The sequence below is a fragment of the Meriones unguiculatus genome, chromosome 1 (assembly GCF_030254825.1).
Source record: "Meriones unguiculatus strain TT.TT164.6M chromosome 1, Bangor_MerUng_6.1, whole genome shotgun sequence".
NCBI classification, from domain to species: domain Eukaryota; kingdom Metazoa; phylum Chordata; class Mammalia; order Rodentia; family Muridae; genus Meriones; species Meriones unguiculatus.
This window is the reverse complement of record NC_083349.1, coordinates 124,075,188-124,087,703: the sequence shown is the minus strand read 5'-3', so window position 1 is coordinate 124,087,703 and position 12,516 is coordinate 124,075,188. Positions and strand designations below refer to the sequence as shown.

General features: G+C 45.0%; 1 protein-coding gene and 1 long non-coding RNA gene across 9 annotated transcripts in view; one reads left to right on the top strand and one right to left on the bottom strand.

Moving 5' to 3' along the window:
• Mboat2 (membrane bound O-acyltransferase domain containing 2) overlaps positions 1-1,416 on the bottom strand; it is a 121,969-nt gene extending 120,553 nt beyond the window's left edge. For 2 of the 8 annotated variants that reach the window (XM_021661657.2, XM_021661666.2), the window contains exon 1: positions 1,206-1,416. In XM_021661657.2, coding sequence (XP_021517332.1) covers positions 1,206-1,280 — 75 coding nt within the window. In that variant the 5' untranslated portion in view covers positions 1,281-1,416. Of the gene's footprint in view, positions 1-689; positions 928-1,205 lie in introns of those variants that run through there. The other 6 variants (XM_060366288.1, XM_060366292.1, XM_060366290.1 and 3 more) reach the window with 6 other exon arrangements.
• Positions 1,417-1,488: 72 nt separating this feature from the next.
• On the top strand, positions 1,489-10,689 carry LOC132647065 (uncharacterized). The gene is made up of 2 exons (XR_009585343.1): positions 1,489-2,160; positions 9,131-10,689. It is a non-coding gene; the product is annotated as an uncharacterized LOC132647065 (long non-coding RNA).
• Positions 10,690-12,516: the final 1,827 nt, after the last annotated feature.

Sequence of the window (12,516 nt, the reverse complement as noted above, 5' to 3'; positions counted from 1 at the left end):
CACTCTAATAATCTATCAGCACAATACACACTGCACACAACCACTGTTTAAGCTATGTGGAGAACAGCTATTTCACTATTAATCGAAAGTTATGAGTGAAATGAAGAATTCAGATCTGAACACTAGACAGAACTGTTTAACCCTCCTTCGGCATAATTCAGTATGCTTTCCTTTAAACAGTGAAGTACAAAGCGGTGAGCACCACGTTGAGCTCAGATGTCACCTCCAGCTTAAGTCCAGAGGGGGAGGAAGTCTGTGTTCTAAATGAAATCCTTAAAACAGCTATAGCAGCCAGTCAAGCTGAGGACACTGAGCCCGTATTCCTTGGAAAATGCAAACACCTCCAGATCAGAAGCAATGTTAAGCGAGACTTCCAAAGTCAATTACCTTCAGCCCCGGAGCTAAACCAACTAGCTAACCATACTCCACCAACTTTCCCAGACCTCTCTCAGGACATACTTCCAAAGTTCCTTTGCTCAATAAAAATGGCGCTGCTTTCTCCATCCCAATACTGTTTATTTCTCAGTAATCCTGTGGCCTTTTTAACAATCAAATTCGACTGGCCTCATTTAAATGCCAGCCTTCCCTACTGTCAAATGCTTCTCTGAGGGTAGGGTGAGGGGACAGGACGGCTGCTCCCATCCACAGCTGCAACTTTTTCACCAGAAACCCTGGCATCATGAACTCACTTTGACTTCTCTTCATAACCTGTCTTCGCCCAAACTGTTGCCTCTCCTTCTGTCGAGCCACACTTCAATGCAAACTGTCCCCAAGTGCAGGACCGCTTAAGCCTCATCCATCCACGACGTGTCCCGAGCACTCGGCACCCAGACCATCCTCAGCCTCCCGGAGCCGATAACCCGCAACTGGCCCCGGGTCCACCGGCCCCAGGACTCCCGGGTCCTACGCCCGCCCGGTGGCTGGGCAGCGGCAGCATGCACACGCGCACGTCTGTCTAGCCCTCCCCGGCGGGCTGCTGTCGAGCCTCCGCCCGCGCCCACCCCCGCCCGGGGCGGCGATGGGAGGCTGGGTGGGCACCGAAGCACCAGCTGGAGCGACAGGCGAGGGGACAAGGCCAGCCGCGCGTCCCCGCCCCGCCGGGCGCCGGGCACAGCAGCCCCGGCCCCAGCCCCCACCCTGCTCCCGCCCGGGTGGCACCGCGGCCGGCAGGGGCGGCCAGGGCACGACGCCCCGGACGCCGGTACCTGATCAATGGGCAGCTGCACGGCGTTGCTGAGGGGCTGCAGCAGGGTGGAGCCCGTGGTGCTGGTGGTGGCCATGGCCGGGCCTCCGCGCTGCGCCCGCCCTCTCCGGCCAGTCGCCGCTCGCTCTGTGCCGAGCTCTACGCCGAGGATGGGGATGCAGAAGCGCGCCCGCCCCTCGGCCGCCCGCGGTCGGAGCAGCCGCGCGGGGAGGGGTCGTGGGCGGAGCCTCGTGAGCCCGCCCACTGCGTGGCGCCCCGCCCACCCACCCGCGAGCGGCCCCCTCACGCCGCCCGGCCGCCCGGTTTCCAGCAGCTTCCAGCGCCCCCTCCCCACCTCGCGCACTCGCGCGCCCGACAGCCCCGCGGCCCAATGGCGGCGCGGCGCCCCGACTCCCGCAGCCAATCGGAGGACGCCGGCCTCGCCGCGCCCCTCCTCCGTGCTGAGGGCTCGGGCGAGGGGCTGAGGCTCAATCGCCGCTGTCGCCCGAGGGCGACCGAGAGTCGTGCTCCCCCGTGGGGGCGTGTGAGGGCGGCTTCGCCTCCGCCTCTGCTCGCTTCCTTTCTCGGGAATGGTGGGCGCCGTCCCCACCCCTCACGGGCAGAGACGGTGGACAACAAAGGGGCTCCGGGGTGGCGGCCAGACAAAGAGGGGGGGACTCGGAGGGATGCAGCGCCGGGGGGGCGGGGGGAAAGTTGGGAACAAAGCTAGGGGGCTGGGAGCGGCAGGGCGACGCGCCTCAAGAACCCCAAAGCAAAAAGTGCCTTTTGTCTCCCGGGCCGCCCAAACTTGCGGGGAGCCGGGGTGGCCCTGCCTCACCCGCCGCCCACCCGGGCCCGACGGGCCGCGCAGCTGGCAGAGTGCGAAACAGGTCGGACCTGGGCAGCGCCCGGAGGGACAGGCTGGGCAGCCAGGGCCGGCGCGAAAGGCCCCGCCTCCTCGAAAGGAAAGGCTGCGGGTAAGCATCCCTCCTTCCCCGGTGAGCGTCTCTGCCCAGATGTGGATTCTGCTGTGTCCACACCTTCCGTTCCGGGAGGGCGGTTCGTGGGTCAGCCCTACAGATGCGAGCCTTACCCTTTAAGCAAGCAGTGGGGACACCTGGAAAATGCCGGCCTCGTCCTCCCAGAACCCCAAGAACTGATGTTGAACGGAAGGTTTAAACGTGCTATAAACACTGCTTTTGAGGGTAGACTTATTTGAGTCCCCACAACAGCTTTGTAAGGTAGTTATTGTAACCACTCTCAATCTAGCAAGGAAATTGAATTTCAGAAAAATTACATAACCAAGAGCTAAATAACAGTGGGGGGGGGGATCAAATCCAACTAATTTAGCCCCAGTCCCAATCTCTTAAACACAAGGCCCTCTTTACTCTCAGGCTTAACATCCGCTCCAGAATAGCCTAGGTACACGGCTTCCTCAAGGACCACTCTATAAAGTCTACCGTAGTAAGAGCACAAATAGTGTTTCAATGAACCTGGCAGTGGACCCAGCTGTCTATGGAAAAGGCTGATCAAATTAGGACAGTCTCCTCCTGCCTAATGTTCACCAGGTGGGCAGCTGAGTCCTACTGAGGCAATTTTTTACTTCACAATAGATAGAGGACAGAAAGAAAAAAAAATGTTGATGTGTTCCAACTAGCTGGGACCAACTAGAAGGCAAGCCTGTCCAATGATCTACTTGCTAAAACAGCCCCAAATCTGGACCTCTCTATTAATATAACCTTGGAGAGATGACCGATTTTTCTCTCTTCTCCACTTTGGGGAAGTACAGAGGAAGTGTACAGGTGGCTGAACATACAAACTGAGGGAAAAAATTAAAATACCATTTTAAAACCTCAAAAAGTGGGTGTTAGAAACATATTGCAACCTAAAGTAGGCAGCATAAAGATAAAATCCTAGGACAAAATACTGTCTACCAAATGAGTTATGTGAGCCTGAATTATTCTGTTAGAACATAGTTTCTGTCGGGGGGTGACTCTTTTAATAGAGGCCTGACTCGCGGTTCCAACCTGTCAGCCCCTGGCCCTAAGGAAAGCAGACAAAAGTAATGGTGAAAAGTCAGAAAAGGATTTTAATGCCAAAATGCCACTTTGGGATGATGGAAGTTAAGCGTCTCGGCCCATCTTCAGGTAGTGGTGTTCACTTTACGTAGAGTTAAAATTAGGGCAAGGGACAAGAGGTATGCACAATTTAGCATACCTGGGATCTGGTTCTGCAAGACAGCCCTGGATATGTCCTTATTGCTTGGTGGGACAATCAGTTCGCCTTAGGGTGATGTCATGGGATGAACAGTCTGCCAGGCCCTACGTTCCTGTAGTCAGTGAATGCAGGAAGGTTAGGGCTGTGGCTGGAGACAACCAGGCACTTTTGGGGAGGTCTGGAGGAAGACAATGTAAAAGCTGACCGTTGGTTGTGCCTTCAGCCTTGAATGGAGATGAAACCAGGGCTACCAGTTCTTATATGCTCACTAAGTGATCAGCAGGCTTACCTGCATTAAGCAGGATTCTCATCTGAAGTAAAGGACCAGATGCAAAATGAAGGTAGAGATACCAGGCTTCTGTCCTGCTTTTGGTTTCCTTTTGTCAGCCCGAGAGGCATTAGTACTTTTCAGCAGAAACTGTTTTTTAGGTACCTGATATAACTTTATGAAATTATTTATTTTAATATCTAGAATGGGGAAAATCTGGGCCATCTGAGAAATTTTAGTTATGTCAGAGTATAGGTCAGATATCATGGCTCGGATTTTAGAGTCAGCAGATCTAGAGATTTTTTTGTTTTGAATTGTTTTACTGTTTCCACCATTTATTGGCCAATTTTCTGAACCCTGTTAATTCTTAGTTTCCTTATATGAGAAGCCATAACACCAGCTATGTGTGAAAAGCCTACAACTGTTTGTTACATGGTAAAATTTGGGAACTACTGCGTTAGAATTCTCCAGAAAAATAGACCGAACAGGATGCATAGAAAGATGTAGAAGATGTGTCCTAAGGAACTGGCTTGGGATAATGAAGACATAGAAGTCTAAAGTAAAGCCAAAGGCAGGAGAGCAAGTGGTATACAGCTCCAGTCCACACTCACAGGTCCATGAACCAGACGAGCTGTTACTCCTGCAGAATCTGACTGACGTCTGCACCAATGTTCACAGAATTGATTATATGCATGCCCAGCTTAAGCAGATCTTCCTTCCTCTACCTTTTAGGTTTTCTTTCTTTTTTTTTTTTTTCAGCCCAATCATGCTGCCCACCCACACTGAAAAAGGCAGTTTTCCTTGCACAGTCTACCAGCTCAAAAGCTAATCTCTTCTATAAACATCCTTATAGACAAATTCAGAAATACTATTTTACTGTCTTTCCAGTCCTCCATTAACCCAGTCAGGTTAATGTAACCGTTCAAGAAGTATAATGTAAGTCTAAAAATAGAAAATATTTCTCTTGTGAAAATATTACACCTGGATTTAACCGATTTTCAGTATATACGTGTATTAAGACATCATGTGGTATACTGTAAATATAGACACTTTGTCAACTACACCTTAGATTTTCAAATACTCCATCTTACGTTTCTAATAAGGAAACTGCGGTTTTTGACTTAACATTTTGAGTTAACATCTCAGTGATGCGATGCAGGCCTCCTCACCAATATCTGCTAATTTGACTAGGAGCCTTTAAATGAGAAAGAACTGAATGAATTATATGTAATTCTTCATTGTCCTCCCTCAGATAACCAACCTATGGCAGCAATCCCAATGTCCCTAACTCTTAAAAGCATTTATTTAATACTTACTGGTTTCAGGGGACTGTCTGGATGCTGTAAAAAAAAAAAAGTAAAAGTAAAAATAAAAATAAACAGTACTTATAAGCAAAAGACAAAATCATCATGTACATGAGACAGTAAAGTAATCCAAAGTTCCACATAAGGTCAGTTTTTAATCTAAAAGAGACAGTGCTCTCTCTAGAAAACCTAGAAGCTTGGTAGGTAGTCAAAGACCTGAATTTTATTTCTAAGTATTACAGCAAATAGCTGTGAGTTTTAGAAGTCTGCTTGGCTTTTTATACCTGAAGTTTCCCATTGCTAAGTGTAAATAATGATAACTGTCCAACTTTATAAGAGTAAAGAGGAACTGGGAGCTTGCAATCAATAACAGACTGGATTTTTAGAGATGTTAGCATTATTATAACACTAATAATAATTTCAGGCGGTAAAGAAGTCTGAAGATAGAAAGCACGTCGTTAACTAGAGTTACTAACTTCAGCCAAAGCCTAAGTACTGAGCAGTGTTTATGGGGGACAGTGACAGGATGGCACTGTTCCTGTCTGGCTCCCTTGCCCTTGCCTCTGAAAAAATGGCTATGATAATTAAAGATTGGTACAATAAAACGTTCCCTTCTCAACTTATTTTTAACTTTGAACAAACCATTCACAAGAAATGAATAATGTGCCAAGCTGCTTTTTGTTGTGTAAAAATGGTATATGTCATGAAATTAGAGCTCTTGGGCAATTATTTTGCCTATTTTATACCCTTTCTTTCCTGGAATCACTTCCGAGATGAAGGCCATTGAACTACCTACATAATAGGGTCAGCTAACTGGCAAGCACCCTCTAGCACTCACAGGGTAAGCTAAACCTGGGAAAGTTAACCTCTACAACCTAATGTGCTGCAATTATGAAATAACAAGGGAGCCTGAACAAGAGGTGTCGAGTGCAGTGAAGTTCCTGGCTCTCCAGATTCTGCCACTTAGGAAGCCGCTACAGTGAACGGAACACTTCTCCCCAGTTTCATCGCCTCCATATTGAACAAGCTAGATGATTTCAGTGGTTCCTTCATTTATAATTGCATGATTCCCAAGTATTTCTGGAGCTTACTCTGTCTCCATGAATCTAATATTTAAACTACATTTATTTGGCTAAAGGATACAATCAAAACTTTTTTTTTTTTTCCCGAGGAAATGGCAGAGCTTTGCAGTTGCTCTGTGGGTTTCAGAGCTACTCCGAATTTATTGCTTCTTCTCTAATCAGCCTTTTCCTCTGAAACATGTATTCTTCAGTGACCTGTAAAAAATACCTATTTGAAATCTGTGTATCTTAGAGAAATTTTCTGTTTTCCTTTTATTTGCCTTAATTTTTTTTTTTTTAATCTGATGTGTATGGGAGTTTTGCATTGTATGTCCATTCACCAGTTGTGTGCCTGGTGCCTGGAGAGGCAAGAGGAGGGCATTGGATCCCTCTGAACTGAAATTACAGTTGTGAGCCACTATATGAGTGCTGAGAATTGAACTCAGGTCCTAGAAGAGTAGCTAGTGCCATCTTTCCAGCTCCTGGGCTGTTTCACTTTTACATGGATAAGTTCAATCCCTTTTAAAATAATGTTCCCATCTGGGCACAGTACCTCTTGCCTGTGACCCTAGCACTTGGGAGGCTGCAGCAAGATTGTTATGAGTTAGTGACCAACCTGAACTACAGAGTAAGTTTCAGGCCAACCCTGTCTCAAAAAAAAAAAAAAAATTAATCGAAAGGAAAGAGAGAGAAAAAAGGAAGGAAGGAAGGAAGGAAGGAAGGAAGGAAGGAAGGAAGGAAGGAAGGAAGGAAGGAAGGAAGGAAGGAAGGGAAAATCAAGAGAAAGAAAGAGAAGGAAGGAAAGAAAGAAAGATCAAACCCTGTTTGTATTTATTGATGTAAAGATGCAGTCTATAACCTCTCACCTTAAGGTATTGAAATAACTTTCTGCTTCCACGTGTTTACATAACAATAGTTGCATCCAAATTATGAAACATCTTTAGAGCATCAGAGTCACCCCAGGTTGTCTCATGATACACCTATTGCCAGCCACAGCATTATTGCATTAGCTGGGGTAAGGATGCCTCGCTTTCCTCAGTTCTGCCCAGTGTTTCTGTTTATTTCTGCTTCTCTGGGACTTTAAGAAGTTCCCTCCTTGAAATGTGTTGACATTTCACTGCTGTGCTAAACAGTCTGACCTGTCCACTAAGAGAGGGGTCCACTAACCCCCTCTCTGTCACCAGATCTGTCCTGTCTGTGATAGCTCCAGAAGCCTGTTTCTCTGAGCAGATCTGCCTTTTTGCATGTCGGACAGCACATCTTCCTTATAGTTTTCTCCAACCCTTCTATTGGTGTTGGTGGGTTGTAACACCAACACCAGGGAAGAATTAGGAAGAACCATCTTTACTGGTAAAGTCTATGGTTACACATCTAACCCAGTTTCCTTGCCAGGGACTTGCTCTCCAGGATAGGTGGCTCTTCAGTACATGAGGTTGCCTGCTAAGGAATGCCTTACAATCAGATAAGGCTGGGTTTCAATTTCATCAAATTATCTTTTAATTTATTTTCCATCTGAAAGCAGATATTTCTTCCTGTTTAGTTTTTGTGTGAAAATTCTAATCTAGACCTAGAACACTGTATATCACAAGGCAACATTGAAACCACAAAATATTACCTGTAAAAAAATGAAAGAAAGGCCAACTGTTGCTGAGGACACTTAAACCCATTTGCTGTTAAATAGGTAAGAAATTGCCACTTTTGAAGCAAACATAAATCAGGTAAATACAGATGTCAAAGGAGAAACTTTCATTAGTGTTTTCCTTTGAAATATTGTTCCTAATTTGTGGGGATATTGGAGGATAGGAGTCTATAAACTCCACCAGGTGAAGAAGCTGAGTACTAAAACCAGATTGCCTGAGTTTGAAGCCTGCTTACTCACTTGATTTTGTGTAAACTGACTCCTTGGCTTTCAGTGATCTCAGATCTTGGGAATCTGATCTGTTGTCTAATTCAAATAACTTAATTCACTTAAGGGTTGTCACATTTTCAACTCTGGGCAAATATTGCCATCACTCACAGTCATCACTATAGAAGTTATGGATGGTAAGGTCTATGTCATGTTTCTCACTGGGGCCATATGCCAGAGAACTTGTAAGCCAACAACATTTCAGTTAGTTAATCCCCCTTAAATGGCTGAGGGGTGGGGGTGTGGGGGTGGATACTAATGTTGGTGACTTCAATTACAAAGAAGTTATTAAATGACTATAAAATCCTGGTCTACCTCACCTGAAAACACTAGCAAAATTTTACATTTAAAGATATAAATAGGGTGGGCCATGGTGGCGCATGCCTTTAGTCCCAGCACTCAGAAAGGCAGAAACAGAGGACAGGTGAGTTTGAGGCCAGCCTGACCTACAGAACAAGTTCCAGAACAGCCATGGCTACATGGTTTAAAAAGAAAAAAAAATTAAAAAAAGAAGGAAAAAAGAAGTAGGATGACAACTAGGATTTTTTTCTTTTTAAATGCTAAATAAACAGTGGTGGATTTTATTCTTTTCTGTTTGTATCTATTCTGAGTCTGTATAGCCTACAGAGTAGGAAAAGGATTTTTAAAAAGGCAAGCAAAGAATGATGGCACAGGCCTGGAGTCCAGCTCTGGGGAGGTAAAGGCAAGAAGAATGGTTTAAATTTGAAGCTAGTCTGATCTACATAGGAAGACTTACTTACTTAAAATGTAAGTAAGTTAGCTGGGCATGGGGGTGCACGCCTTTAATCCAAGCACTTGGGAGGCAGAGGCAAGTGGATTTCTGAGTTCGAGGCCAGGCTGGTCAACATTAGTGAATTCCAGGACAGCCAGGGCTACACAATGAGACCCTGTCTCAAAAAAAAAAAAAAGTGACAGATGATAAATTACATAAGAACTCATCGGTAAGAACTAAGAAAAATGAGCCTAATATATAATTTAGAATATCATTTTGAGACATTTAAATTATTATTTTGAAGATTTTGGAAATCTCAGTTACATTAGGCACCATCCTTTAATAGAGTGTTTCTATAAATACTGTCTCTAAATCTACAGATATTTATCTTTTTTTTTTTTTTTTTACTTTAGTTAGCGTCCAGCCAGTAAACTAATGAAATGATCCTGCTATTCTAGGACATGAGCCAGGAACTTGGTCTTATTGCATAAAGTGACTCGTTCCTCGTGTAAAATGGATTCAGCTACTGGTCCCTAGATACTCTGAAAGAGCACTTAAAATTGTTCCCTTTGGAGTTGCTTAAGTGTTATCGGAAGATAAATTAGAAGACAAATAAATCGACTCAAGTATGTCTGATAGAACCCAAAAAGGTAGTGTATTTCTGTAGTGCTTTTAAGGCCATGTCTATCAGAACGAAGCCGATTCTGGAGAGAACCCAGAAACCAGTGTATTTCAGTAGTACCTTCAGGGCCATGCCCTATCAGAATGAGGCAGATACTTGGGAGAGACCGAAACAGGACTAGACTGTCTAGGCTGTGGGGTCACCCGGGCTCCTGGACCATGCCTAAGCACTCACAGATACTCGAGGGGTTTGCAGCACAGACCTTGGCACCTGCAGAAGCTTCTGCTGCCCGGAAGTTTGGAGGTGGGTTCCTTTCCTGTGTCAGGAGAGGGGACATGGGAACATACCCAACCCTAACCATCTGCCAGAGCTCGGTCCAGAATTCTGCATGGAAACCAGTGTTCACTGAAAGTTTTGAAAGCATCACTCCATTTTCTTACAAATCCCAGAGCTGCTGTTAAAAATGTCACTTTAGCTGGGCCTTGGAGCCTATTTGGAAGGCTGAGGCAGGAGAAGCTTGAGTTCTAGGCCAGCCTGGGCTACACAGTAAGATGCAAGACAAAGAAATGCTGAACCTCCCAAAGCAAGGGACTGCCGTACCATCACCTCCCCCACAGGCTGCACCTGCCGTCTACCTCGTCTGCCTCCAGTGTAGCGGCTGTAATGATGACGTCTGTCATCACATCTTCTGTAAGGAGGTTCGTCGAGGGGGATGTCTCAGTGGTGAAGAGCACTATCTGCTCTTCCACAGAAATAAGGTTTGAACCTCAGCACCCAGTGGTGGCTCACAACCATCAGGTGCCCTCTTCTAGCCCCTCAGAGCACTGCACGCACCTGATGCTTGGACATATGTGCAGACAAAACCCCCATATACAGAGCACCAGCAGACGCTCTTTCAGTTTGACGCTCTGGAAACCAAGCTGCTAAGTGACATCAGTTACCGCTGGGGTGTCAGCTGCCGAGCCTAAGCAGCAAGAGAAGATGGAGAAGGTGGTCAGCCTACCAGCCATGAACTTGGTGATGTAGGACCCAGTGGTTGTTCTGGAATCCTCAGCAGCCCTCACTCCCAGAACCACACCCTGCCAAACTGCACAGCCATGATAAAGATCTCTGCTTAGACTTTCCTGTTTTCCCAGTCTGGGTGACAGCCTCCTCCAGCCCTACGCCTGTTCCACCAGCAGCTGCTAAGGTAGCTGCCATTCTCCTCCAATGCCACCCACCACAAAGAAGCTTGCAGGAGTCTTAGCTGTACCATGTTGGAAGTCCTGAATTGTTCTTATTTATTTCCTGTCTCCATTTTCCAGTGCTTCTCAATGACTTTCTCAACCTCTCACAACCTTCTCTTAATTTACAACTGTTCTTCAAATATTTCCATTAAATTGTTTTTAGACTTGATACATATATTTTTTCATCTCCATCGTTGAATATTTAAAGAGTATAAAATTAAATGCATTTCACACACTAAAATTTATTTTATGAGAAAGAAATTATGTAGTACAACAAACAACTGACGCAAATACATATGTGAGGCGCTACACCTACCACCTAGCTCATTGCTTGCCATGCTCACTTATTACCTAGATAAAACACTTACGAAATACAAGTGAAAGCATTAAGAGGTATGACGTCTACCTGAAACTCCTGGTGTTCACAGTATCGATGACAACCTCATAACAGCATTGTTATTGTCACTAAATGTTAAATAGTCCCAAAGAAGGAAGTAATTGTTATAGTCCCTGCTGAGCAGGCTTTTCTGAAAAAGTGAAATTCACTATAATTATAAGGACGCTCTGTCATACTGATACTAAAATGCACATATAACAAAGAATTCCAGATAAACATCACTATGAGTCACATCTATATACATTAAAAGCTCTCTTTGAACTTCACTTTAATGAAATTGAATGCCTGTTACACAACCTTGTACATTGTAAGTCATGATGACATATCAAAAATTATGAATTCATTTGTCAGAATTTTCTTTATCTATCTGGCAAATTAATAGTTTTATACCTATTAAGAGTTTCAGATTAAGATAGATATAATGGTGGCACCTGTAATTTCAGAACTGAGATGGGAAGGTCATGAGCTCAGAAGTTCAAAACCTGAGCCACATAGCAAGACTATAGTCATTTTGTGTGTGGAGTGAGGGTGAAAGCCAGAAGAGGATGTCAAGTGTCTTCCTCTATGGCTTTCTGCAAATCCCTTTATGAGAGTATCTCACTGAACTGAAGCTTGCTATTTGACTGGGCTGACTGACTAAGGAGCTCCTGATCCACCTGTCTCCATCAAAGAATCCATCCTATCTCACCAGTGATGGGGTTAAAGGCCTGTGCAGCCAAGTCTCGATTTTATATGGGTCCTGGAGACTCAAACTCAAGTCCTGATGCTTCCAGTACAAGAACATAGTCCATTCAGCCAGTTGCCCAGCTCATATAGTTTAAAACACAAACAGAAACAAATACACTTGCAGCATTGTAATTTTAAGTATTTTACATTCCACATGAGAAGCACTGAGATTTAAGTTCTGAAACAAGCTTACTATTCCCAAAGTCCTATCAAGGTTTCCTTACAAAGATGTATCTTAAATAATGACTGAGACGAATTCATGGGAGTATTTCAATGCCCGCCTCTTCCAGGTAGGGTGTGAACATACAAGCATATTCAAAATGAAGATTTATAGTGTGAACATTTGTCAGACAAACAGTTTAGTGAAGAAAAAAATTAACTTCGTTTTAAAATATACGTGGTATAAGTTCCCTACATTTTCCAAGTTGAAATAAGTTCTGGTTTCTAAAGGTTATATGTGCTTTATTTAGAGTTACTTATAGCCTGACATACTGAAAATGTGTTAGGAAAGTCAATGCTATCTCTGAAGATGTGGGCAGGGGTTGATAATGTGGACTTGACCTTGGCAAAATGATATTTCGGTACAGTGTGAAGTATATTGGCCAGCAAGACAGTGCTGCAGACAAAGGCACGTGCCACCAACCCTGAAATCTGAGCTCAGTCCCAGGGCCCAAGCAATAGAGGGAAAGAACCAGCTTTTGTCCTCTGCCCTCCACGCACATGCCACAGTGCACACACGCTCACAGGCAGATACAGACACCAGCAAATAAACAATGCAGAAATTTAAGAAAAAGGTACATCTGTTTTGGACCCTGGGCAGAGGTCTCATCCAATGAGCTAAGGGATATAATTGACTGTATAGATGTGACATTT